General features: G+C 39.4%; 1 protein-coding gene across 1 annotated transcript in view; it reads right to left on the bottom strand.

Annotated features, from left to right (window-relative positions):
• MEOX2 (mesenchyme homeobox 2) overlaps nucleotides 1–25,803 on the bottom strand; it is a 52,487-nt gene extending 26,684 nt beyond the window's left edge. Inside the window, exon 1 of the mRNA XM_065752279.1 lies at nucleotides 24,986–25,803. Coding sequence (XP_065608351.1) covers nucleotides 24,986–25,496 — 511 coding nt within the window. The 5' untranslated portion in view covers nucleotides 25,497–25,803. The remainder of the gene's footprint in view (nucleotides 1–24,985) is intronic.
• Nucleotides 25,804–27,888: the final 2,085 nt, after the last annotated feature.

Here is a 27,888-nt window from a genome sequence, read left to right as displayed (position 1 = left end):
ACTTCACTGTTGCTCACTGTTGCTATATCCTTCAACATAGTGTCCCAGTTTTTTAACTGTAACAGTAGCTCTTATCTTGAGCAAGACTTCAATCCCTTTTCAAACAAGATGTGATAGGAGCTGGCTGAATTTACATAGATTGCATATGGCTTTGTATATAAAACTTTTGCATTTTAAATAACCAATCTGGACAAAAAGGATAAGGATGAGTCAGACTGTATATGATCTAGCCAAAGGTATGCCGGCAGGGTGGTAGGGCAATGTTCAGATGTCTTCTCCCTGAGATACGACGTGACAATGTGGCTTCTTTCACTGACTCAAAGTAGTCTTCTTAACTAGAACAATTTTGAAATTCCTTAGAGTATGTTTATGCAAAAACAAACCAACAAAAATACCCAAGTATAATTTATGTCAAGGCTGTGGTAATTGAAAGAATTTTAAGAAAACATGAAACTGTTAACTGTTCTCAAACTTGTTTTCAGCAAAAGGCTAAGGGGAAGAAAAGTACTAGGGTCTAAACCAAGAAGAAAAGGACAAAAACAACATGAAAAATAATATATGCAGTTCTTAGTTAAACTTTATAAGCCTTCATGCAAAGGTGATCCAGCCTCTCATGAGAGCTATCAAGGGATACTCAGATCCATTGAGTATCTCAGTAATTCAGATGCTTCAATACCTGAAAATATGAGTTTTAGTGGGTAAAAATCAGGATATTTTCTACGTGACAAATTGCAAAGGGTATGAGCTATTCAACTTATACCTGAATGCTTTAATCAGATGAAGACATCCTTACTCATAGACATCTGATCTGAAAACCCAGAATTATATTTAGGAAGTATGAATACAAGCCACAATCACCCAAAAACAGTTTCAGAGTGGAAGCAATTTCTGAAATTATAGAAGCCTCATTGCACAACCCAGATAACAATTTATCACTACAAGAGCTATTAAAAATAAACTTTCTTTTTGTAAACTAACACTACAGGTTATCCAAGGACAAAATCGCTTATCAGTATTTAGACTGTCACTGCTAAGCATACTTCAAAACAGAAATTTTGAAATGCCCTTTCCACGCCTTAGATGTTTAGGGGAACCATTTTTTAAACCTGGTAAAAGAACATACAGAGTACAGGATAGTCATTTGCTCAAACCCAGATCTGAAAACCTGTTTACAAATAACGATCCCACAGAGCATTCAAACAGGATATGAATAAGAAGTTGTTTTGCAACACTCAGCAATGTGTGTGTAAAAAGAAAGAAGTGGTAGAAAGTGCTACTGCCTTTGTACCCATTTTTTTCCTAAGGAAAATGAACTTCAGCGACCCAAAAGATTGTTCCGGATTAGTTCTTTCTCTACAGCTTGTGCTAATATTGATTATCAGATTTATCTATCCCATTTTCAACTGGTCATTACACAGAGATCTTCCTCTCAGGCCCAAAACCTTCTGAATCATTATGAATATGATATCCTGGAATATCTCTACCCCTCCTTACTCAAAGCATTCAATATTTCTACAAAAGTAGTTTAAGAACCTGAAAGGCAGTAATGTTGAGATGCCAAAAATGATGTTCAGCTCCTCATTTACTCTAAATCAATATGAAGAAAAATGTTGAGATGGTAATATTATATCCGGTACAAATCATCACTTGGACAAAGCATAGCTGACTCTAGACAGGACCAAAGTACTTGTCTGAAATGCTTCCTTCTTTCTAAATGCCTTCCGCTTCACCCCCCCTCCAGCTCCTGATGTTAAGACGTGAAGGCAGATGCCCTTGTCACTGACTAGCCTCTGTGTATTCGCTTGCCTTGATTCTCTTTTTTTTTTTTAACTCTCACTCCAGATGATGAAGATTATGCCCTGTCCTGCCCGAAACAAAGCAGGCAGGAATGAGCAGAATTTGCTAACTGATGTAATGCATATGCACTTACTAAGTCACACGTCCTGAAAAAAAGTTTGAGCTGATATATAAACACACAAGTAGTCTGCTTAGCATGAAGATTCACTTGACATATTACTTTCCCTCTCTGCTTTGAGCACTGGTTCTCCCATGAAGGAAAGAGTCCACCTCAAGGCCTCTACAGCTGTTTCCAGCCCTCCACAGAAACAGCTTGAGTAACCTGGCAGTTTTTTCCCTCCAAGATGCTACTTTTCTAACACAGTAGTGTTCCACTGAAACAATTACAAAATATAAGAGTGTGAGAGGTTAACAAATGCAGAGCTAGAACTTTTTTTCCTACCAAGACTGAATCTCCATCCCTGTAAGAAATGCATGGCTCCATCATTCATGACTTACAAGGGGAGACTCAGAGTACTCTTAACTTGGATTAATAAGCATAAACAAAAGCTGTGCAGTGCCTACAAGAAGAAATTCATTCTTTCATGCAATATGAGCATACAGAATTTGTGAATGAGTAATCTTCAGGTTCTTGTAAGGCAGCTTAAAAATCATAACAAATACTATTTACTATTTTGGTTCAGTACACACAAAAATATACTCAACATAAGTAAAAACAGTAAACCAGCACTGAAAAACTGGCTAGAGCCTTTGCTCTGAACAGTCCCTGCAATTTTATAATGCTAACCTGGAGCTTTCCCACAACATTCCAAATTCATGTTTGAGTTATTGGATTCATTCTCAGAAAAGCCTGCCATACTTACGACAGTTCAATTCCCACAAAATATATTATTTGTTTATAAAACTGAGATTAGTTTCCAAATTACATTTATCAGATTTATGCTGCAAACAGGAAAGCTCAAAGCATTTGAATTTTACAAAACTAGCTATCAAGTCAGAGGCAGAAGTTTCAATGTTTTGATTCCCAGGATTATATAAAATTATTCAAATATCCTATTTTAGCACTAATTCATACTATTATGTATTTATTTACTTGTCTGGAAAAGAAATCTGTGTCTTCAGTGCATTCTTTATAGTTTTGGAGATACTACATGAATAAACAGGGAAAGGGATCCATTGTATGCTCGGTAAAATGTAAAAACATCCTTTATAGTTGTCATATAACCAAAATTCCTTGAAGTTCATGTAATGTTGAACTAAGTGTTCAGTAGTTTTCAAATTTTCCTTCTTCCTGTAACAAGGTGCTTTAGCACTTACATAAATAAATCATTGAAGGACAAATTCAAGTATTTTTTTCATACATCCCTTAAGGTGTATCTGTTGTTGTTTTTTTTAAGCTTCTCTTTTTTTCCTCTATTTCTTTTAGAGATCAGCAAAAATGGAGTGACAAAAACAGAATCCCCAGCTATTCAATAAGCTAAATGTCATCTGATAAAGTATGCATTGATGTTTCTTCACATGGACATAACTGAACAGCCATCATCCTTTTTCATTAGTGGTGGACTGTATATCTCTGGGAAACAAGAAAGAGAGATGACAATAGGAGAAAAATTAAAAAGAAAAGATAAGGAATGAACAGATTTTCTGTTTTCTTATTTCTTTAATTACCACCAGATAGATTTGGAATACAGTGTTCTTAGCAAATTCAGCTTTTATTGTCTATCCTATTGTCTTGGATTCTCCTGACCATTCTGTTATTTATTCCCAGTGATGAGATTATGTCTGTGATATATCAGGAGCTAAGTTGTACCATTTCAACAAATGGTCCTTTTCACAACTTGAAGTTACTAAAATCACATTCACAAAATAATCTCTAAGCACTTTTTGAAAGAGTGTATGGATTCATTTCAGGCTATTCTGGCAAATATAATTTGGAAACTAATCTCAGTTTTATAAACAAATAATATATTTTGTAGGAATTGAACTGTCATATGTATGGCAGGCAGCTACAGGCCTTTCTTCTTCTCATTCTATTATTGACAAGAAGCATGTGGGATTAAATAAAAATCAGTAAATGCAGACAGTCAACTGAAGTACTTAAGTTATTCTAGTAGTTTTCCAAATCAGATTTGGCATCTGGCACCACCGCAAGTACCATACTCCTTCTGGTTTAGTGTTATGCCATCTTACCATGGGAGTTTTTATACCTCACCATCAATCATGCAATCTATTTTTAATGCAGATAGTAAGAAAGGAAGAAGGACATCTCCATCCCATTCTCACAGGGTGGAGTAAGCTTCTAGCTCAGGACTGTGTCTTACACAACATTGATATGGCTCCAACAGGATTGTCTTTCTGTCCATTTCCCTCCAGCCTTCCTGTATCTTCTCATCAAGGAAGACCAAGACACTGCAATGCTGCACTGGGAATGTACAAATGCCAAGTCCGTGGCAGAAAAGGGACAGATAGAGGAATGTCCTTTTAAGTCACTACTGGTAAAAACATGGTTGTTTTTTTGGCTTTTTTATTTTTATGATGTTCTTACTAACTTATAAAAATTATCATATACACAGAGTGTCAGATGGTAACTCTAAATCAGAGGTTAGAATAAGCATTTGAACAGGATACAGCCTATGTTTATCCTTGCAGTAATTACAAGAGTAGTTTCTACCTTATCATGTGTTCAAAATGCGAAGTATTAAATTTGCTATTAATAAAAAGTACTGTGGAATATTCGCATTGCTCTGAAAATAAGTCACTTAAAAGAATGTGGATAGGAATAAAATAAATATTTCATTTATATGACTAAAGGAAAAAAATATTACTTGCTGAGGAACCAAATCTGAGATTATAGAACTTTCAGTGAAACTGTAACAACACTGCTTTTCAACAAAGAAAAATTACTGATGTTAAGTACTCTTAACAAGCATCAAATAATTTAGAAACAAGCATGGAGAAGGGAATGGATAAAGTTCTTTTAAAGATTTTTTCGACAATATTTATAAACAATGCTGTAATACTGCCCCGTTTAAAAATCTTACATTTTGCTGGGCCAGGGCTCCACCTCTAATGAAAAATCATTAAATTAAAAAAATCAGAAAGTAATTTTTCTTCTATTATTGATTGTTTCTCTCATGGGATATGCTTCCATTAGCAGTTTCTACTATTTTTCATATTCACAGGCATGCGTACATGTCAAAAGTCAGGTTTTATCAGGAATAAAGCTCAATGTTACTTTGTTGAAAATAACTGGAAACTTTAACATGTATATTTTCCCTCATTTTTATGAAGGACTAAACTATTCTAGAACAACCCAAAAATGACTCACATAGCCTACCAACAAGATTTTTTTCCCCTTCACAGCAACCATGCTAGCCTGTTACAAGCTTAACTTCCAAAAACTGTTAAGAGCGGTGGAAATACTTAACCAGAGATAACCAAAATGAAACAAGAACTTTCTAGCTCATCAAGACTAATTTTTCACACAGAAGAAAAGGTAAAAGAAAAGACTTAGGGCACAGATTGTTGGGAAACAGAGTGCAATGAAATAAAAAACAGCTCGAGTATAAAGAAAAAGCAGATGCAAAGTTACACATGAAAACACTTGGTGGTAAAGGAAGTTAAGGCACAGAGAAGTACTCAATGGCATGAAACACCAGGAGCAGCAAGGAGAGGAGTATCTGTTTTAAAACGGGACTCAGAGAGGAGTGGAGGCACAAGGCAAGCAGCAGCTGATTCCATAGATGTCACAGACATCCTGGATTCTGTTTTTAAATTTCCTACGTCCCTATGAAACTGGCTTTCTTTAAGTAGTTTCCAAGGGCCTGCAATTCATTTCTTGGCTAAGTAAGCTCACTTTCACTGAAAACAGTGATCTGAGGTTTGTTTGAATTCCTGCTGTGTGGAAATCTACTGTACTCTCTAGCAGGTGTGAGAACACTGAGACTCCTTCAGTTGCAGCTCATTTCCACTTACTAACTACTTTATCTCCGTGGATGAAGCAAAAGTGACTTTTGTGTTTCCTGGCAGTCTGCTGCTTCAAAGAACCTAATAGTGATTTGTTTATTTCAGAGGAAATGGAGACCAGTCAGTGATGACAGATTTATTGGTTAAATGGACATCACAAAAAAATTTTCATGCAGTACAGGCTGGCTCTAACCACACTATGGGAACTCATAGTAAAGGGATGATGTGCATTCCAGAAATCCAGTCCTATTTAATCCACTCCACTCTAATCTGTACATTTATACAGCACCCTTCACACAATTTCCTAGAGCTCTGTACAGAAATGTAATAACAACTGTACTGAAAAAATGTCCAGGTATATTAATGGCTTACATTTAGACTTGAAAAGTACAGCAAAAGAAGCCAGACGTCAATAGCTCCTGGCAATGAGTCATTCAGTGACATGAAAGAAAAAATCTTGGGTGTCAGATCTCTTCCAGTTCAGTCTCAGAGCATAATACAAGTTCCTCGTTCTCAGAAAGACAATTCACAATACGGCAATTCATAATAGCACCTAGTGTTATGGAATGAGACGGTGGAGAATTTTACACCAGAGCCATAAAGAAGGAAAATTGATATGAAACTTTGATGGGAGCCAAGATAAATTGGACAATATAACTGATCAAACTCAGTCCAAAGAGAAGGGAAAGCACAGGGTTTTCAGCAGCTGGTTTGTTGGCAATGCATGGAGATTTACTCAGAGAACTGCACAGTCTCAATGTAAGAAATAAATAAATAAAATATTCTAGAACAAGATGCTACCAAACTTATGTTTCAATAGTCTTCAAATGCTAGCTGGATGTGCTATTTGCATCTGTCAAAGAAGGTAAAAGAGATTTATGGATAGCATTTAGGAACCTATGTAGAAAATCCCAGATAACCTGACAACTACTCATTTTCTATAAGGGTGAGGAACATCGATCAAGGCAAGCACTGAGATTCAATCAGTTAGCAGGCAATTCCATTTGATCTGGATTCAATTTCATAAAAATGTCTGGCTGAGGTCGTGCATCAGCCAAACAAACACAGCATTTGGAAAGAAGCTGGAATATTTGTTGCAGCAGAGAAATATATCTGTATATCACCTCTATACATATGGTTGGCTAAAGCACATCTGCCGATAATTGGCTCAAAAAATAAAATAGAATAAAATAAAATAAAATAAAATACAAAATAAAAAGAAAGAAGTGTCCCTACTTAAAATGATAAAATAAAAAGTGTTTCTCATTGTTTGGAGTCCCAGACCTGCTCAAAAATAACTTGACTGGTGTTTCACCCAGCAATTAGTAACCACTCTGGGGGGACTCTGAACGGAATGAAACGAGTGGATGTACACAGGGACTCCTCCTGTGAGGAGTACAGACAGGGTGATTTGTGTAAAATAATATATTTGCTTCTCAGTAGGGACAGTTTACGTGACAAGAGCACTGCGATGGCCTGTATGTGCTAATTTTCAGAACACTTTTGCTGCAGTGCTTCCATGGAATATTCTCTCAGGCAAATTTGTACACAGAGTCCATGGCAAAGTCAGAAATTCAACATTTTTATTTCTTTTCAATGCCTGATTTCAAAGCCACCTATCTTCTGTGTATTTGAGGGGTAGGGTAGCATGGTGGGCTGTTTATTAAAAATGTATGTGAAGACTATTATATTTTAGTAATTATTTCAAAATTTAGCCAACTTGCAACATTAGAATGAAGTCTAAATGAACTTTTGAATAATGTACAATAGACCCATTACACAATGGGACTTCAAATTGCACTTTAACTGTCTGTATACTAAACTTATATAAAGAAGTTATGTAAATTTATTAAAAGCCAATATTTTTAACCATAAGAAAGCACGCTAGATACTATGTTTGATTATGGTTTAACCCAGTCTTGCAATTATGTATATTATGATAATTCATGTGTTAGGAACTTTTAAAAGTAAGCATAATGACTTGCAAGCATCCCATATATGATGGCTGCTCTGAAAGTAATGCCTTCTATTTTACTATAACATCAGAGGCAGATGTTGGTGGTGTGACAGTAGAGGATGAACCTTCTTGCCAATACTACATTCTGTTGCTGTGCAACAGATGGCAGCAGAGATGCAGTCTGACAAAATGGCATCTGTCATAGGAAGCAAAGGTGTGCCACGAAATTCCTCCACGTGGAAAAAATGGTTCCTACTGACATTCACTGACGCTTGCTGAATATTTATGGAGACTAAACAGTGGATGTGAGCACACTGAGGCAGTGGGTGCTGTGTTTTAGCAGTTGTGACAGAAACATGAAAGACAAGTCACATTCCGGAGGGCCATGCAGATTGTTACAAGCATGGAATGAAAGTTCTTGTTCTTCACTGGTGAAAATACATAGCTATTGGTTGTTAATATATTGAAAAATAGTGTTTTTTAGCTGAGAATTTTCTCATATAGTGTTATTGTGCTCTCTGTAGGGTATTACTTTCAGAGCGACCTACATACTTTCAACTTTCTGTGACTGGGAGCTTACTGCATAGAATAAAGTGCTCAGGCTTTGCTTTTTAAAATATTCTATATTTTACATAAATTTCAGCCTAAAGCAAATGAGTGTATGACCACACTGCATTTCTAAATGCCCACAGCATGGTTGAACTCCTCGAAAATGTCTTCCCAAAATGTCAGATACAGAGCAGTAGGCCTCTGGCATGAAAATAACGTAAGTGGGACATATTTTTAAAACTCAGAACAATCTGAAGGGATTGCAGTCCTGTAATTTTAAGAATAGATCACTTAACTACAAACAAATGCTTGAAGGATACATTTGAGGGACAATTCTGGAATAAAATGTTTACAGTCAAATTCTACAGCCGGAAAGAGATAGGCTGAAGCCTAAAAGCTGCCTCAACACAAAAGGATCAGTTTTCAAGAAAGCTGCACACCCGACTGTTACCATTTAGGCACCTAAATGAAGAACAATGGGGGCTGCTGGGTTCTGAGCTCTTTCAAGCATCTGGTCCAAATTTTTTCCTTCCATATGAATCAAAACAAATGTTTAGGCTACCAACTTTCCATTGCCCTTTCAGTTTAATGCCAGCTTTTCTAGCTTTTAAATTCCTTAGCATTATAAAAGGAATAAAATACAAACTTAGCAAACTGCCCAGTTAGGGACTATTTGCAATATTTATTTTTTTATTAGTAGCAGACTTAAAGTTTTTATAAAGTCATTGTAAAAATGTATCTTTCAAAACAATATCTTTTGGATCAAGATTGTTATTTTAATATTTTTTAAAAAAATATAAATCCATATTACTTGGCTAGGAAACAGTGTTCACAGATTGGCTCATTGGTTTGAAGACAGAACTGATTGAAAAATAACTTAAAACAAAACGCAGTAGTGGTAACAGTCAGAAAGCTACCGACTAATTATATCAGAAAACAGAAGGGAGATCACATTATGATGTGGCAGTAGAACATAAGCTGATATGTGATGTGCCACATATGCTAAGAGAAGTTTTAAGACTTGACAATTCCTACTGCTCAGGGCAACTGTGTCCGTCCTACAACAGTGCAGTGGTTAATGCAGGAGATGCAACGCACCACAAGAGTCCAGGATACATCATTGTGCCTGGACCCTGATGCATCACAAGATGGATGAAAGCTATACAAGATAGTTATGAAACTGTATTAAATGTTAGGAAGCAACTGTAACAGACAGACAGAAAAACATAACTAAGTGACAGTGCCAAGGGTCTGCAGCTAAAACAAAGATCATATGAAATGCCCAGCTACTAGCAACACTAAATCTGGGAGGGCAGAGGGCCATTCCCAGTCTCTCCCATCATGGGAATTCCTGCAGAGATGAGTAAATCCAAACATTTTGAGAAAGACTGTTAAACAGAGATATTTTGCAGGCTTATCACACTGAATACTGAAACCTTCAACACTTTCAGAGAGCTTCATGAATAGGCAGACAGCTGGACAAAAGTAAAGAACAACTGGGTATCTCATTTCAATTTTACAACACACATAGCAGTAAAGGAAACAGCAACCAGTGAAAACAAAACCACAGATGGAAAATTTGTCTTTTTTTTTTTTTGTCTAGAATGAAAGCTGCTTCGAGAAGCAAGTAAACAAAGTTGGCAGGAAGCATCTTTACTAATTTATATGAGCTAATTTAATAAAATTTTGGGGAAGAAAAAAGCATAAAGTCAATTTTCAGCTTTTCTTATACCTAATGAATATTCTCCTCAGTTGTTCTTTTCTAAACTATATTCAGATTTAATCCTTCTACTACATGATTCATAAATAAATTATTTTCTGTGATACTGTGCAAAACAGCCATTATGCCAAAGTTCCCTCGATCTTAATTTGTAGAATGAACACTCATTAAGAAAAGAAACCAAACAGTTTGGAACGAATAACTCAAAGATAAGAACAAAGACTTGTCCCAAGACTAACTAATCCTGCGTATAAGGACGCGTGAGAACTGCCTCCTAATGCTAGAGGATGAAAAGCAAGGAGGAATTACTTAAGATTGTCTCAGAGCAGGAGACAAGGCTCAGGAAAAGAAAGTTTGGAGTATTTTTAGATGAGTATCAGGCCAAAATTCCTGCAAGTGAGATTTATTACACCATGGAGTCTGTTTCCTGAGACTGCTAATGAAGGCAAGCTATTTTTTAAAGTCCAAATGAGCATTTGATAAATTAGTACCACACTCACGAACCATATACATAACCCGCATTGTCATACCGACTCAAAAGAAATCAACCCACACTCAACCCTTTTAGTCACCACTACTTCACTCCATCTGTCACTCATCAGTAAAAGAATATAAATATGGATTTCTATTTCGGGGGGGGGGGGGTTGGGAGTACCAATAGAGTTGCTATAGGTAAATTATATTTATAATTTATTCTTTTTTGGAAGATTTTCTTTCCTTCTTTTTCTGCATTTCTATACTGTGTTCTCTCTTGTTCCAATCATCATTAGTTCCTCATAGCTAAACAGCAAAGTTCTTGTGAATCATTTTCTGAAGTTCAGACCTCATCCACTATACCATTCTACCATCTTCCACTTAATTTCACTATAAATAAGGGCATCCTTAATGGACACTGCATCCTTAAGAAACTGTAGTTCCTTTACTTCATGGACCAGAGAAAACTTTGTCTGTCATGGAGAGACACAAGCAAATGGAGGGGAAGAGAGGGCAAAAAAAAAGGGTTGTTTTCTCTGTGATGGCTGGAAGTGAAGTGAGGAGAGTAGTGATGAAAGTCAGTATGATTGTGACAAAAAAAAAGCTTTCAGCTATGACAGTTTTGCACCATTTCCTGAAGGGGGGCAGCCTCTTGATCCTTTTTAATATCCTTATTAGTCTCCAGTTCAAGAAGCGTGTGTGGACATGTTTAACTCCCACTGAAGTCAATGGTTCCTAAGCATATGCTCAAATTTTTTCACAAATCAGGACTTTAATCTGTTCCTTATGTACATTTAGGATTACAGAGAAGTCTTCTGTTTTTGAAGTTGCTGGAAACATCAGCTTGCTGATGGGTGGTGGGGGAAGGGAGCAGGACTCCATCACTTTCAAAAGTCTGTAACTTTCTTGTTTAAATTTTTTCTAATTTTGACCAGACAACTATCTATTTACCAATTTTTTGAAGTGTTCTCATACACCATCTATTAGATTCTGATGTGTGCTGCAAAAATGTGAGTTCTGACATAATAAGCTTTTAGGATTGTATTAAAGTCATGAATTTTAAAGTTGGTGTCTAATTCCTCCCTCTCCTCCTTCTATAAATTTGATAGAATTCTTACCAAAAATCAAAGAGTTTTATCCCCAGCAAAGGAAAAGTTGAGACAAAAGCTGTAAAACTGTCTCCATACTACACTGTAAATGCTCCTCAGTTCTGGCATTTCATGCTTTTGGCTTTTTCAGTCCTGGAACTGAATCCTCTTCACTGAGCTGAGTGGTTGTGCCAAACTGTATGGTGATATTTGCAATACAGATAAACGCCCACTAGAAACTAGCCAGGAAGCAGCCAATCTTGTGATCTGGTCCTCGTGTGAATTTATGCCACCAGAGTTCAGATTTAATATCTTCTGTAATTTTACCTTGATCTATTTGCTGGTATTAGACTGAAAAAACTCTAGATATCGAAAGTAACAACAAAGTTGCCAAGCCCAAGCAAAAGCTACCAGCAACACTTCTGTACTTTTCTCTTTTCTTACTCTGCCTACAGTTCCTTCAATCTACTCAAACTGTTTTAGAAATACATTTAGGAATAAAGCAGCACACTGTAACCAAGTGCTGGTCCAATCAAATCTAGTGGTATCCCAGGTCCTCATTTCCTGTTATTTTAGATTCCATACACATGCATATGCGTGCACACACACGTAACAAATGAATATATGTGTCTAATATACTAGTGAAATGGAACAAAAAAATGTTTTACCACTTTCAGGTTTCTTCTTAAAGGAAATTATAGTGAAAAGACAAATTGCCAATGCTATTTAAAGTTTACAGTCCACATCAAAATGAGACTTTACTTTTTTTTTAAGCATGTTCCTTCTGGCACAAGTAATTATTACCTAAAATTTTGGAATTAAATATTGCATTTTAAGGAGATTAAATGTTCTTTGTGTTTGTTTTTTTTTTTAATCAAGTTTGTTTAGTTTCCCCTTTTTAGACAAGGTTCTGTTAACTCTGGGTACATCACTGGCATGAAATATTAACCACTAGCATTGTGGTGCCTGGGTAACACTTGATTTCTGCTACAGTCATTTACAGAATCTGCTCTGTGGTGTGCACCCTTATGAAGTTAAAATCTCAAGAATAGAAGAAAGAATATGAAGGTTTTATTATTATTATTATTGTTATTATTTTACTCTTTTTCTATTAGCTCTCAGTTAACTAAAGAATGTTTCTACTGAAAAAAATTGATGATTTGGGACCAATGAGATAATGACAGAATATTACTTCTGGACGTTTCTTTCATGAACGTGAGCTGCAGCAGCAAAAGAGAAGAGTGTGAATGGACAGAGTTAGAACATGCTTAGAACAGTACAAAGAAAACTTTTAAGCAGATAACCTTGAAAAGGATAATAGAACAGATGCACCATCTGAGCTGAAGTTGGGCAATGCTTTTTGGAGAAATAGTAGTTTAGTTCTAAGTGGATGAACTGGTATCAGATTTTTGGTGGGGACAGAGCAGGAATCAAAAGAGCACCATGGCAGAAAAACTGGATTCGATTTCTGCTGAGTGCTACAAGAATCATTTGCAAAACAAACTGAAAATATGTTGTAGAAAAAGAAAATTGGAAAAAACAACTACCACACTCAAAGGGCAAAAATATGTGAAGCTCTTACCCTATTCAGAACCAGGAGCAGAATGTGGTTCCATCCTGTAGTGAGGAAATCAAGAACAGTGTTGTTTTGTCCCTGTAAAAAAGTACTTTGTGATGGCCCCCAGGTCTGGTTTGTGAGCATTTTTCCTACATCTGTATGTTCTTACCCTGGAAGGAAAGGAAACAATGTCCTCCTTTACAAAGAAACCAGCGTTACCTGCACAAAGCTACCTTCTAGGCTTCGTGGAGACCAGGAGACATTAAATGTAATGACAGCAAGGGTGAGACCCCTTTTTTCTAACTGTTGTGCAGTATTCTACATACATTTCCTGGCACTGATTCAGTCCAGCTTTTCTCAAGGTTGCGAAAACGCACTTCGAGGTATTCAAGAACCATGAACCCCTAGATAAATCCTGAGCAAGTAAGGCTCCATGCACATTCATAGGAATGCCTCAGTCAAGAGCAGTACTTCTTGTATTTCTAGTCCAGTGTGGATCTCAACTCTGCCTTTTGCAGCAAGTCTGCTGATATATTAACAAGGTCTTTTTACTTAATAGGCCAACAATAACACACAGCCAGACTCCCCTATACGGGTAGCATCAAGCTTTCCACTTATCTACATAATCAAGTCAACCATATGTTCAGTTTGTGTGTGCGTGTGTGTGAGAGAGAGAGAGAGAGAATTAAGACAATCAATTAGCTGTGGAAACACGCCTGAAAAACAAAAAGCAAGACAGAGTCTCCATAAATAATATTTTTATGGTATCTACCCATATGTTTTGTAACTACAAACATGTCTTAGCCTCACATCATTGATCTGAAGGAGTCAACGACCAGGAAGTAATCAATATGCCTGTGCTTAATGTTTTTAACATTATGCTGTTAAGTCCAATGTAATTATATACAGTAAACTAAGCTTAGAGCATCACTACACATATACATACATGTACTTTATCGTAAGGAACTCAGTCTGGTAAAGCAACGAGGAACTTGCACAGGAGGGAAGGAAACGGCATTCATGAGAACTGTGAAAGACTGGATCATTCTGTAAGTTATAGCTCATGAAATATACTACAGGATGGCTGGACACATTTAGCTACTGTGCCTGAAACACATAATCTCTATCCAAAAACAAAAGTGTTTGTTTGGGTGTCATGTCTGGCAAAGCTCTTCTGATATGTTTGCAAATACAAAATCGTTAAGTCACTGATATTTCGCATGCCAACAGACTGCAAACTCTACTGACGCCTTCTCTGCATGGCTAAATTTCAGTTTGGAACCAGTCGAATAAAGATAGCTTTATAGGGTTCAAATACTGTTAGATTTTTGTATCACAGTAATAAAGATGTTAACCTCATAAAGTTGCAGCAATGTATCAAAGTGTAAGAAACAAAGAGGTCAGAACAAGTGGAGGAAAAAATTAAAATACAAACCTACAGGGAAGTTTGGCTGCATTTTTTCTCGTAATTTAAACAACTCCAAGACATCTATGTTCCAATCTCCAGATTTTTCTTCTGTGTTTGTCTATATCATTTTTTTTTCATTTATATTTGAAGTAGTTCCATTTTCTACTTTTAATAATAATATATTATTCCATAGATAATAGATATACAAATAGTATAGACAGACATTCTCCTTATTGGCATGATAATTGAAAATCGTGTAAATTAAAACAGTAATAATACAAGAAACGATAATGCTACAGTTTCAAGTCATCTCATGGATGGCTGCTAATGAGGTCTCCTATCTTAATCTGACTCTGCTCCAGCGATCCGTAGCTGTTTCATTCTGCATTGCCTAGCAAACTAACATTACCTAACAGTACAGTTGTATTTAGCTGATTGCTGTGGTTCTTAAGTTACTTTACACTAACATCTAATGAAAATCTGAGAAAAGGGTGCTATTTTTTGTTTTGCAATAAAACAGGCATTCTTTCTGCAAGGATAAATGGAAATTGAAAAGATATACAGGAATACACTCATTCAGAAACATACATCTGTTAAAAAAAAATGAAAGAGACAGGGAGGGAAGACAGAGCAAGGAGAGAGCTGAGGCTGAGACCATCAGTATGCATTGTTCTAATGTCCCCAGGAACACAGAAAGCTTCACACACAGCTGCTGCTTGAAGTCATTGTGGTACTCTCAAAAAAAGAATATAGGAAAAGAATTGGGAAAAAGAAAAGCTTATAGTGCGATGTCATTTTTAAGTGAAACAGTAATCTCAGGGTGCAAAGGGCTTGCAATGTTCTTGGTTCTCCCTGAATCCTATGCAAGGTGAGCATGCTGACTGCCCTGCAGACCAGTACTGCATTTTAAACTCTACTTCACAAAATACCAATTTGAAAGGAGTAAACAAGCTTTACTCTGCATAAGACTGCTCTTCTCTTCTGACAGAAAATACTGTCAGCTGTTGTAAGCAAAAAGATTTATGCTGCATTTTCAAGTAGTTGACTTCCACATGGGCTTCATTCATATCTTTGTTACCACCTCAGTGCATATAGGCCTCACAAAATATGTCACATTACAGTTTATCGAAGCAACTGACTCCAGTTCTTTTCATTAAAACAGCTGATATTTCTGTGAATTTAGGAAACATTTAGTCACTGTCATTCTTTTTATGGTCAAAAAACAAAACACAAAACATTTTAACAATAGGATTTACTTGTTCACAAGCAAATAGATGAGGTCTATAGCACTTCCAAAGAAAATGAAAGGCTTGAAAAGCTACTGAGACACCCACATGCCCAACGAGCTACACTCACGCTTCAGAACCCCCCTTCCAAATAGACCACCGCACATACTCTCCATGCATTGCAGTCTTCTAGGATAACCCATTTTTTCCCATGGCAGGTAGAAAACCCCACAGTTCTCTCCACTCCCTCAACAGCTATACTGTTGATTCACATATGTCCAACAGATTTTTAGTAGCTATTTTTAGAAGGGCCAAAGTAGGAAACTGTTGTGTTTTCTTTCTTTTTTTTTTTTCCACTTGGTAAATTTAAGTGACTAATGCCCTCAATTCAGCAAAATGTATAAATATCCATTTAACTTCAGGTGTGTTCATATCAAAGTAACGCAACTACTGATGTCTGATGTAAAGGCCTGGCTTCCGTCAGGAGTTAGCTTCCACTTCAGCACACCCAGGATTTCATTCATCTCCTAACACCCAAAATTAAATGCATACTGGCATAACTGTGGGATCACAGTCAAACAATTAAAACTCACAATGGTGGCAACGGACTCTGAAGTGCACCTAACACAACTTATGTACGGCAGCATTTGTTGGGACTTACTTCCTAAAAATAAAAAATAGCTATTATAGATCTGAGAGAATGCAAAAGGAAGAAGGACTTTTAAAAGCTTTCAGTAATCTGTTTCAGTTTTAGTTGTTCATATCCTATTTGCTATAAAATAATGCTCAGTCAAATAATTTTTCTCTAGCCCAAGAAGCAACATTGTAAAAACAAAAGGGAGAGAAAGAGAGGGAAAGAGAGAAAGAAAAAGATGGTAGGAAAAGATAGAAAAAGATAGATAGAAAAAGACAGTGACAAATGGAAAAAGAAGAAAGAAAAGAAAGATTACTTGGCTTCCAGTTAGGGTTTCATAACACACTAGATTTTATTGGTTCAGTAAAACTATGCTCTTCCATCATACATGAAAGATTTGCCTAATTCCTTTGAGACTTGTTTCTTCTGCTGTTTGGTCAATTATTTTTTTTCATTTGATGAACGGAAAGATAAAAGGAAACATAGGTTCGAGTACAAAATAACTTCTCTTTCAAATGAATGTTAAGTTTTCATGTATGTTTTCTTCTGTTCACGCATTGTAATTACCCTTTGTTCTACTGCTGCAAGGCTTGTTTGGCATAGGTAATTTTCAATGTAAAGTTCAGCTGTTGTTTTATCTAGGTAATGAGCAAGCTTAAGTGACTGCAGGCAGCACAGTACTGAATGATTACGTTAATCATTAAACAACAAAATACTAACTACTAAATGTGATTTCTAATTGTTCCTTTGATGTAAAAATTGCATGCCTATTTAGTAATACGCATAACTTCCAGTTGAGTAACCTACCCCTAAAAGTACTTGTAAAATACTTTTTTGTTACTGTCTCCTGAAGGTCCGAGATCTCAAAATGAAGTCCCCTCTAATCTACAATGAATACTGCACAGTTAATATGCACATTTTAACATTTGTAACATTTTGACTGACTAAATTGTTTTTTCACCATGTTTAACAGACCACTTTAAAAGCAGATTCTAATGTAATGGCAGCTGTCTACTATTTTATCATATTATATAAATTTTTTCCCACTTTGCGTAACTCAGTGAATTTGAAGATATAACAGTGCAACTCTGTGTTGGTGATATTCCATATATATATTTAATTTCAGAGACTGACCAACGTCTCCATAATTTAAATTTAACATTTCATCTACTAGAATATCATTTCAAATTAATATGGGCTAGACGAACATCTCACAGGATACCGATTTTTAGTATTATTACTAAATAATACGGACAGCATGTTTTTTTCCACCTCGCTATTAAACTAAGACGCAAGGCAGCAGTCCTTTCTTAAATGTACATCCCTTCTCTGTGCTCTTCACTGCTGGAAGAACAGCAGATCGCAAAAAGCATAAGCACAACCATGGCTATCTGGTCTGCCTCCCTTGCCCAAGCTAAGCTACATTCACAGTAAGAACATACATCTTAACATCTGGCCCTATCAAAAATGAGCAGGAATTCTGTCATCAGTATCTTCCAGGTGAAATTTCACTGGACTCGTATGTTTATAAATCATTTATTTTCATAAGATTTTTGGGTGATTCACATGCTTCAAATACATACAAGCATGGACTATGCACATGTACCACAGTCGCATTTGGCTATTTTTGCATTCAAACTTTCAACAAATCCAACTCAAAGGCAGCTATCGAGTCATCAGAGACCCCAGGCACAAACCATAGAGGTCTAAATGACTTCTTGCTGTGTGCATCTAAGCAGCCAGAGGTAAAAGTGATGTTAGTGCCTGCTGAGTAGTGGGCAAAAGGTTTTTCGTGAGGTGGCTGTGCTCCGTGTTGCTCATAGCTGAACCCTGCCACTAGTAGTGCTTGAGAAATGGTGATGCAGATCTGGAAGTCTTTAAAGTCTCCTAAAAAAGCACACACACACTCACACAAAGCTTTTCATTTAATCAAAGCTTATAGTGTTTTGCAAATGGAAGGAGGGTACTGGCACTGCTATTGTATGGACTGGCAACACAGGCACAAAATAAAAGAGTGGGGCACAGGCTCAAAACAGATCCTAAGGCTGGGTTCGGTGCCCAGCTGTGCTCTGATGTAATGAAGTAGCCTCGAGCACTGTTTATCAAACTTCTCTAACACCACACTATTTTAGTTACAAACCTTATTAGCGACATATGCAAGTATTTATATTTAAAAAATATGACTTTCCCTTCACGTCCTTTCAAGTTGCATTCTTAAGTGTATTAGAACAAGGACACACAATAGCATGGAACAAAAAAAAAAAAAAAGATTGAACCCAACTACACAAAAACTGCATTTTACCGATGAATTTCAACTTTGCTCTTCCTGGTAGAAGAAACCAGATTTATTTTGCTTCCCTTCTGGAAACTAGCAAAATTGTTGGATAGAATATATTCCACTACTGAAAGAAACATGCTACAGAAAACGTTATACTGTCATGTAACATTGTCTTTGCTGAAAGCAGCAATCCTACGAGCAATATCAGATTATCAGCAGACAGCAACGAAGATAATGTTGTCACCCTCCCTTAAATTTCAAGGCACAGAACTCAGTTCTGCTCCTGAGAATTTCAAAGGGACAGCGTATCGAGTCATCCTATCACTGAAGAATGAACATTTATGAATGGCAAACTCTACGCAGTCTTAAAGGCTCAATTAAAAACTACTGAAAAATCAGTACATCTGAAAAGGTTAAAAAGTCTGAGAATAAACAACAACAAAAGTCGAGAATCTGAGAATCTGATTACTTACTGTGCAAAATACTAGAGAAGCTACACTACATATGTCGGGTTAAATTTTGCCCAAGGGTGCTAAAACCAATGAAATTAAAATACATTTTATGTAAATAACGCTGGATTGTCGATGCTCAAACTATCGTAGTATTTTAATCAGACGATATTTGGAAGAATTGTAAAGCACTGTTTTTTTCCTACCATACAGCAATAGTTTAAAAATGATAAAGGATAACTGCAGTCATGATTTCTTGAGTAAGTTTTAGCTACATTTGCAGTTCTCCAACTACTGCCAGACTGTTCCGATCTTTAATCCACATGTGTCCATATCTCTTTCTGCATTTGATTCTAGCACCACGTTTCTTACTCATCCAGACCCCTCTGTGACTTCACTTTGAAGACTAGATCCTTGATAGTGCTTAATACCAAATAATAAAAGAATAACATGAAGTTACATTCTGTGCCAAAAGATTCAAATCAGAGTAACAGAGTAATCTCCAATGGCTTAAAAAACTTCCAGAGCTTAAGTAGTTGCACTGAATTCAACAGACCTTCTCAAAAAAACATTTGTGCTCCAGAGAACAGCTACATTGAGACCTCGATGCTTGTAAGGGTGGAGAAAGTGTAAATCCTACTGAATAATATAAGCGAGCACACAGAAATACACAATTAGAGGTCATACTAATTGCAGTCCTAACAAAATTACTTTTAGGCTATGGGAAAAAGGTTTTTGTTTCAAATTTATCAGTTAAATAGTGTTAGAAATGTTTACAGTTCTAGCAAATTTGAAGATAATATTTCTCAAAACAACAAGAATACATAGCAATTTTCAGGTAAATGATCGAGCAAGTGCTCCATAGTCTAGCACAGCGTTTGCTTATCAATCAATCTTACTAATTTTCTCCTAAGTTTACTAGTATTGTCCACCAAATTTGGAACTTGCTTCGTTTATGAAATCTACAGCGTCTTTTGGTTGTTGTTGCTTTCCTACATAATGGTAAGCAATGCTTTGATACTGGATACCAAACAAATTTATTCTTTTCAGAAAAACTGTACTTTATTATATATTTTTCCTGCTTCCGTTTACAACCATGCTGAAAAGCACAGACACATTGATGAATCAGTTACACAGTTCTTTTTGACTACAAGTGTGCAGCTCATTTTTCTTACTGATGTGTTTCAGAAACCAATCAGAAGTCCTCAAAACCAATGATTTCACAGTATTTACAATCATTTATCAAAATGACCTGCTTTTTAGAGATCCTTTCAAACAAGTGCATATGATTTATGGTATTTAGTTGTGTTTAAAATAAATTCTCTAGAGATGTAACTTTTACTGCATGATTGTTGAGAATAGGTAGGTTATAAAAGATGTTAAAACACTGGAGAAAAGAGTACTGTTTTCTTTTCACGTGATTTGTCAATGAACAAAACCCAGCAGAACAGCCATTGAAACACTGGATTCCTGAGATGTTTTTGTACGATTAATAGTAGTGCTTCTATATGACACTATTGTAAATGTAGACAAAATATGAATGGACATTACCTGCTAGCCTTCCATTGGAAAATTATTCCATATAGAAACATTTTTCCATGTCAAATTAAAAAAGAAAGAAAGAAAGAAAGAAAGAAAGAAAGAAAGAAAGAAAGAAAGAAAGAAAGAAAGAAAGAAAGAAAGAAAGAAGAAAGAAAGAAAGAAAGAAGAAAGAAAGAAGAAAGAAAGAAAGAAAGAAAGAAAAGAAAGAAAGAAAGAAAGAAAGAAAGAAAGAAAGAAAGAAAGAAAGAAAGAAAGAAAGAAAGAAAGAAAGAAAGAAAGAAAGAAAGAAAGAAAAGAGAAAGAAGAGAGAAAGAAGAAAGAGAGAAGAGAGAGAAGAGAGAAAGAGAGAGAAAGAGGAGAAGAGAAAGAGAGAAAGAAAGAGAAAGAGAGAAAGAAAGAGAGAAAGAGAGAGAAGAAAGTGAGAAAGAGAGAAAGAGAGAAAGAAAGAAAGAAAGAAGAAGAAAGAAAGAAAGAAAGAAAGAAAAGAAAGAAAGAAAGAAAGAAAGAAAGAAAGAAAGAAGAAGAAAGAAAGAAAGAAAGAAAGAAAGAAAGAAAGAAAGAAAGAAAGAAAGAAAGAAAGAAAGAAGAAAGAAAGAAAGAAGAAGAAAGAAAAAGAAAGAAAAAGACTTCTCATACCTTCATCCTGAGGGTATGTTTAATTACATTAGACTTTAACTCATTGGAATCAAATTTGTTTTTTACATATATTTATCTATCGCAATTCCATGTTTGAGTTGCTTGCAATGACCTAGAAGAACTCCTCCAGTAGGACTCACCCTCCCACTAAGCTCTGCATCTCGGTACTGAATTTTAGCATTCTTAGGACTCATTCATTTTCTTTTTGCATTTCTCAGTTAACTCAGATTACATTTCTGTATGGGCTTTTCTCCTGAATGTTGTTTTAGGAGATCTTAAACAAGCTAAGACAACTGACAATTGCAGTAGTAATTTTGCATCTGGTGTGTACTGTATCTTCTGAGAAACAAACCTATATAATAATAAAAAAAAAAAGATTAAAAAAAGAAAAAAAACAGAAAGAAAAGGGCCTTAGAAGTCACAAGCAGCTAGTGAGAAGGGAAGAAATTAAAAAATAATAATAAATGAAAAATATACTATACAGAACAACTCGCAACACAAAGCAAGAACGTGCTCCAAGAATATGTGTTTCATACACTCAACATGGTTTTCATCTGCACCTCATTAGCACACAGATAATCCTGACCATTAGTGTGCTTTAAAATAAGTGAATTTCTTTGCAACCTATCCTCAGTCTTACTATTGTCCCTTTTCTCCACATCCTCACCATAAACAGAGCTGAGCTGGGAAGGCAAGGCTGCAGATGGCAATACTCATTACAGATATCTTGTGCCTACAGATCTGAGCGCATCCTTCCAGCTCGCCTGCCTATCTACTAAGCCACTGCTTGGCCTATGCAGGTGAAAGGAATATCCTGAGATAGTGAGAGGGACTGCAGAACACCAAGACACTGACAACTACAGCACGCACAAGCAAGCAGTATTTCCTAGTCCTTTATAACAAGAACAGTCGGCAATGTCACCCTGTCCTGTAGCAGCCGATTCAACACCTTCTAAAGGGTATTTCTAAAGCCTGGGTTAGGGTAGAAGAGAACTGAGAGTCAGACAGATTACACTGAAGTACTACAAAAGCACATTTCACCTGGCTTTCTGCTTCCAAACAAAAGCTTAACAAAGTATAGCGCAAACAGTGGCTCTCCCCTCCCATTCCTCTGCAAGATGTGAATTTCAGGAAAAGAAAGAGCAAGCACGGGAACAAGCACACGGCCCACCACCCAGTACTCTGCCTGCCCCCCAGAGTTCCTTCTTAATTAAAAAAATTACCCTCCCGCCATTATAACAAATAGGCAAAAATGGGTGCTACTTCTGGTAAAAAAGATACTCCGTCAGAGTATCTACACAGCTATGCCACAATTATTTGTTTGGGAGATAAATGACACAAGTAACGTCTACGTTTCACTTTCTTGTGCCCATCGATAATCTCAGTTTTATGAATCATTGCTGCTGATCTTAAGCACGCTGGGATGAAAGCAGGGCACTGCAAAGAAGGGGTGGCCTAAGGTTAATGCACATCTGACGTACGGAACACATTCAGTGCTCAAGAAAACACTGAGCATTCTGTGGCTTTATGCAACACGCTTCAGAGCAGGAAATATATCTGTAAATAAGCAGGAGCATTAATAATTGTCTCAGAACACTGGCACTGAAACTTAAACAGTCTCTCTTTACTTCTTAGTTATTTACTATTAGGATTTTATACAAACGCCTATTGAAGTGGTTCCAAGTGTGATGAATCTGTCACCAAAAAGTGGGGAGGGGGAGAATGCAACGCTTTAAAGCATGGTGATTTGTTTAAAAAAGCAGATTAATGAGAAATAAAGGGAGTGATTTTTAATCTAATGAGGAGCAATTGTGGATTAAAATATAGAAATGCAGCGACTTAACAACAGTTCTTGCTGCCATACATTAGGACCGCATTAAGTAGCATCAGAGCTTAGGATTAATAAAGGGGTGGGGTTAAATGGTTGGCCCAAAATTCTGGCTTTTCCTGAAGAAAAACCAAACACACGGCAGCTGCCCAGTTGCTGTCAAAAGGTGCCTATTTTCAGCCCGAGAGGTTCCTCATTGTGTGAATGGACAGAACGTTTTCTTCCTCGGAGAGGAGAGAGGAGGCAGCAATCAGCAGTTACCTGCTGATTCAGAAAGTCTCAGAATGCGAGGTGTGGAGCACAGTGAGATCAATGTACGCACAATCGCAACTCGAGGCTCCCACTCATGTCCACTAAATCCAGTAGAAGGCTCCAGTCACTTCAGGATACGATCTGTGACATTTCTCAGTGGTTTTTTTTGGTTTGCATTGCAAAATTAAATAAACAGAAAGCAATACAGATATTTCCCTGACAGCGAAATGGACCCACTTCCTTTTTTCACTTCAGCTTTGAGTACACGACAAATAAAATAAATCCTTACGCTAACAGGCATCCAATTATTTTTCAGTAGTAATGGGAACTCAAATTCTAGCACTCCTCATCTGCCTCACGAAAATCTGACCATTCCTTTTCTTTCATAAAGTTAAGGAAGACGCAACAATGGAATTCACCACCGCTGTTTGACAAAGTACAGCTTTCATTCTTGGAAGACTTTTCAGCCCAGCTACATAAGATAAAACTCAACTAAGCCTATCTTGAATGAGAAATAAAAATAATTTATTAATGTAACGGTGGTATCCTTTAGGGTCATTTTCCTAAACTGTTCCAAGGGCTCACCACTCTACTGAGCTAACAACATTTTGACTGGAAGAGGTCACGGTTTCGATTGGGAACTCCACAGCTATGTAGAAAAGCCTTTCACTTTCTCTTCCTTGATAACGAACAGTTCACTACACCCTCTCTGGAGTTCTCAGAGCACCGAGCCCTCGCCTTTCCAAGTGCCCACTGCTCCCTCGCTGCATCCCCGACGGCCCTTTGGTTTGTGCGTGCCGTGACCAAGTGCCATCTTCGCATTGCCCGCACAGCTCGCCTTCGGTCAGAGCCGCCTTTGACAGACAGGCTCCGCCGGTTTAAGCAGAGATTATGTCAAGGCTTCTGCGCGCTCACAGACGCCGAATCATCCTCCTAGAATAACTGCGGCTCTATATGTTTTTCTGCTCTTCTTTAAGCAAGAGTTGCGGTGGTTTGAAAAGTCAGACAGCTCCTTCCTTCCCTCCGCCCCCGGCACCAGCAACTTTCTAAAGCTCTCATTCACCCGTTTGGCTGACGGACCCCAGGTTTTTGCCCTTTCCGCGCCGAGGACTGAGCTGCACGCACAGCCAGATCCTGTACTCGGGGTGCAAAAGGAGCGGAGCGGCCCGCGGAGCCCCACGCTGCGATCTCCCTCCCCAGCTCCGCGTGGCCGCAGCCCGCGGGCAGGGCGGGGGCACCGAGCGCGTCCCGTCCCCAAGTTTGGGGCAGAGGTGGCGGATCGGCAAAGGGGAGGAGGACGCGGGGCCAGATGCTAAAATGCTCACCGAAACGACAAACAGCTCTCGCCTTGTCGGATGGAAACTTTCCTCCCGCCGCCGCCACCTTCGCTACTTCATGCTCTATCACGTGCTGGATTTTTCCTTTTTATTTCTCCCCCCACCGCGGCCCTAATAAAGCTGCCCTTAATGACGGACATCCCGAGAACGCGGCCGAGGGCAGCCCGGTGGCAGCACCGCAGCGCACGGGGCCGGCCTGAGCCGGGACAGCCGGGGCCCGGCAGCGCAGCTCCCCCACACCCTCCGCCCGAGGTTCCCGTCCCGCAGCGAAAGCCGCCGCCGTTACCTGAGCTGTCGCTTTTCCTCTTGCCGGACCTCTTCTCCGTTTCCACCGGGGACAGAGCCTGCCTGCCATAGTCCCCCGGCGCACACGCTGCCCCCGTGGGGGTGGTAGTGCCCAGGCTGGAGGAGTTCGAACACAGCACGGGGGGGCTGCTGCCCAGCTCCGGGGGTCCTCCTGAGTCCGGCTGGAGGCAGAGGCTGTGCCTGGCCGCGGCGGGAGGAGACGACATCTGAGGGATGTGCCAGTTCGTCTGCAAAGCCTGGTGCTGCTGTTGCTGGTGGTGGTGGTGATGGTGGTGGTGGTGATGGTGGTGCCCCCTATGATGCTGACTGGCAAACATGCCCTCCTCATTGGGGTATCCCGTTATTATGCAAGAGGAAGAAGAAGAAGACAGATCGGGGTAGGACATGTGGTCGGATCTTCCATGCAGGGCAAGAGAAGACTGGGAGAAAGGGTGCAAGCTCTGCGCGGTGGCATGGGGGCTGCGCAGGCAGCCAAAGAGTGTGTGATCCATGGCATGCAAGTCTCAGGTTCCAGGCAGGAGAGTTTAGGAAGGATCCAACTTCACCACCCTTTGTCAACTTTCACTGTAAACAGATCGGGGCTGGGATTTTTTTTTTCCAAAACGGCAACGACAGACTTTGCAGCAGGCAACTGAGCTCAGATAATCCAGGTCTTTAGCCCTAGCGGCCAGTCTCCGCTGCATAAACACTCGGACCTAGATGAGCCTTTCTCAGAGCTGCTCAGATGTCAAGAAGCGGGAGAGATTGAAGCCAATAGAAGGTGGTCCCAGAGAACTGCTCGAAGGGGGAAACGGCTCCGAGAGGTTATAAATACAGTAGTGTGTAATGTGAGCTGGGGGCTGGCTTAGCGGCACAGCACTGACCACATGCAAACTCCCTCCAAAACGCCAGCGCCGTCCCCGCGCCGAGCGGCTCCGGCAGCGGGCGGCAGCGCTGCGCGCCCCGGGGGGAGGGGGGGGTGGGGTGGCCGGGGGCGGCCCGGCGAGGAGCGGCCGCCTCTCCTCCCCTTCGACGCGGGGAGCGCGTCCGCCGCTCCGCCGGGGCTGTCCGCTCCCCCCCCCACCCCCCAGATGGATGGATGCGGGGGGCGGCCGGGCCCCGCGGGGCTATCGCCGCACCCCTTCCCACCCCCATCCCCCTTTTCCTTCTGGAAAAAAGGGAGCGCGATGAAGGACACCCCGCGGGGTGTGCGCAGGGAGGAGATGGGCGAAATCAAATACGCCTGGAGGGCGCGGGGCCGCAGCCCCACCTGAGCTCCCAGCGCACCTGAGCATTACCCGGCCCAGCTGTGCGGGGCTGTCACCTCCGCGCACACTTCAGCCTTAAGGACGGGATACCCCCAGTGCCTGTGAGTCGGCAAATAAAGCCCCCAGCGCTCAGGGAATCTTCAGTTGTGTTCGAGCACAGACGAGTCGCCTTTCTTGCCCTCTGCCCTTCCAAAAGCACAATTTGTGCAACTTCTCTGCATCTTCGTTTTCTGCGTCGCAGTCTTTAATGTGGGACGACCGGGGTAGGGGCAGCTTGGACAGCGCGTGTCGTGGGATTATAGCAGTAGCCCCGAGGAAGGCTGTACACGGGTTTAAATTAGGATAAAGCGCTTATTGATTGCTGCCCAAAGAGATGCCCGCTACCGAAACGTTGAGTTCCTTTGCCCTTTCTCCTCTCACTACCTTCCTTCACCTCCCCGCAAACCAAACTTAAAGAAAAAATGAAATGAAAAGAAAAAAAAAAAGCACTCCGCTCTGCCATTTCAGTCGAAACTCTTGGGTCCATGTGCGAAAGATAAAATGAATTCGAATTGCTATTGGAAAAAATCAGGAATTGTATGAGATTTGCAAGAGCTAGTTTCTTAAACGGAAATTGAGTCCTATTTTGTGGGAAATTAGTTTTGCAGACTTTCTGAAAAAAAAAAAAAAATCTAAAACTTTTGTTCAGCAGCTGCTCCACTTTTCCCTGCAGTTTCAGGCTGAGCTGGAACCTGCAGCAGTCTTTCGACGGTAAGACTTTCCCCCCTTTTCTGACATCTAATGTTTTTTTTTAGGAATTGTCTTTAGATTTAACTGTAACAATGCGGTCTTTAAAAAGAGAGCGGCGTCCAAAGCAGAAGTCGCTGCCCCCGTGCACTGTTCAAAACTTGATATTTCTTCAGAATAAAGGAAATATACAGTTACAACACTGATGAAATATTTTGTGCTTTTCATTGTGTTTATCGTTTCAATATGTGCTCTAATATTAAAAAGAAAAAGAGTACAAAGAAATCGCACTGGCTGAACCGCTCGTGGTTCCGCGAACCCGCCGGGCCGCTGTCCCCGCAACAGGGAGTGCCACCAAGCACGGAACCGCCGGCCCCGGTCCCGTCTCCCCGCCGCGGGCGGCCCCAGGTGGGCGCGGGGAGCGGCCGCCCGACCCCACTGCGCTCCGCGGTTCTCCAACCTGCTGCTGTCAGTCCGCCCGCCCCGGCCGCGGGGGCGAGACGCCGTCGAGGGGGCCGGGGTCGCGGGGGGCGGAGGGGGGAAGGAATGCAGGGACCCGTCCTACAAGGGCGGCTGCTGCCGGAGCCCTGACACCGGCACGGATGCGAAGGGGCTGGGGAAGTCCCGGACCCAAAGCGCTGTGAAGGTGCTTTTTTTGTTGTTGTTCTTGTTGTTTTGTTGGTTGTGTTTTTTGTTTGTTTGTTTGTTTGTTTTAATTCTAGTGAATGGCCGCAGATTTCTCGCGTGGGATATATATATAAAAAAAAAAAAGGGGGGGGGAGGGAGAGAATAAGTGAAGTGCAATGAAAAAAAAAAAAAAAGCGAGAGGGTGCAAGGGGGAGGGAGAAAGATTGGGTTTCCAAGAGAAGTTAAGAGATGGATCCAAATTGCACTTTTGGTAGCAGAGGTT

Source organism: Cyrtonyx montezumae, unplaced genomic scaffold (genome assembly GCF_038088225.1).
Source record: "Cyrtonyx montezumae isolate F1298 unplaced genomic scaffold, pur_monq_1.0 scaffold_8, whole genome shotgun sequence".
In the NCBI taxonomy this organism is placed as follows: domain Eukaryota; kingdom Metazoa; phylum Chordata; class Aves; order Galliformes; family Odontophoridae; genus Cyrtonyx; species Cyrtonyx montezumae.
The sequence above is the reverse complement of the archived record's forward strand: the minus strand, read 5'-3'. Positions and strand labels throughout refer to the sequence as shown.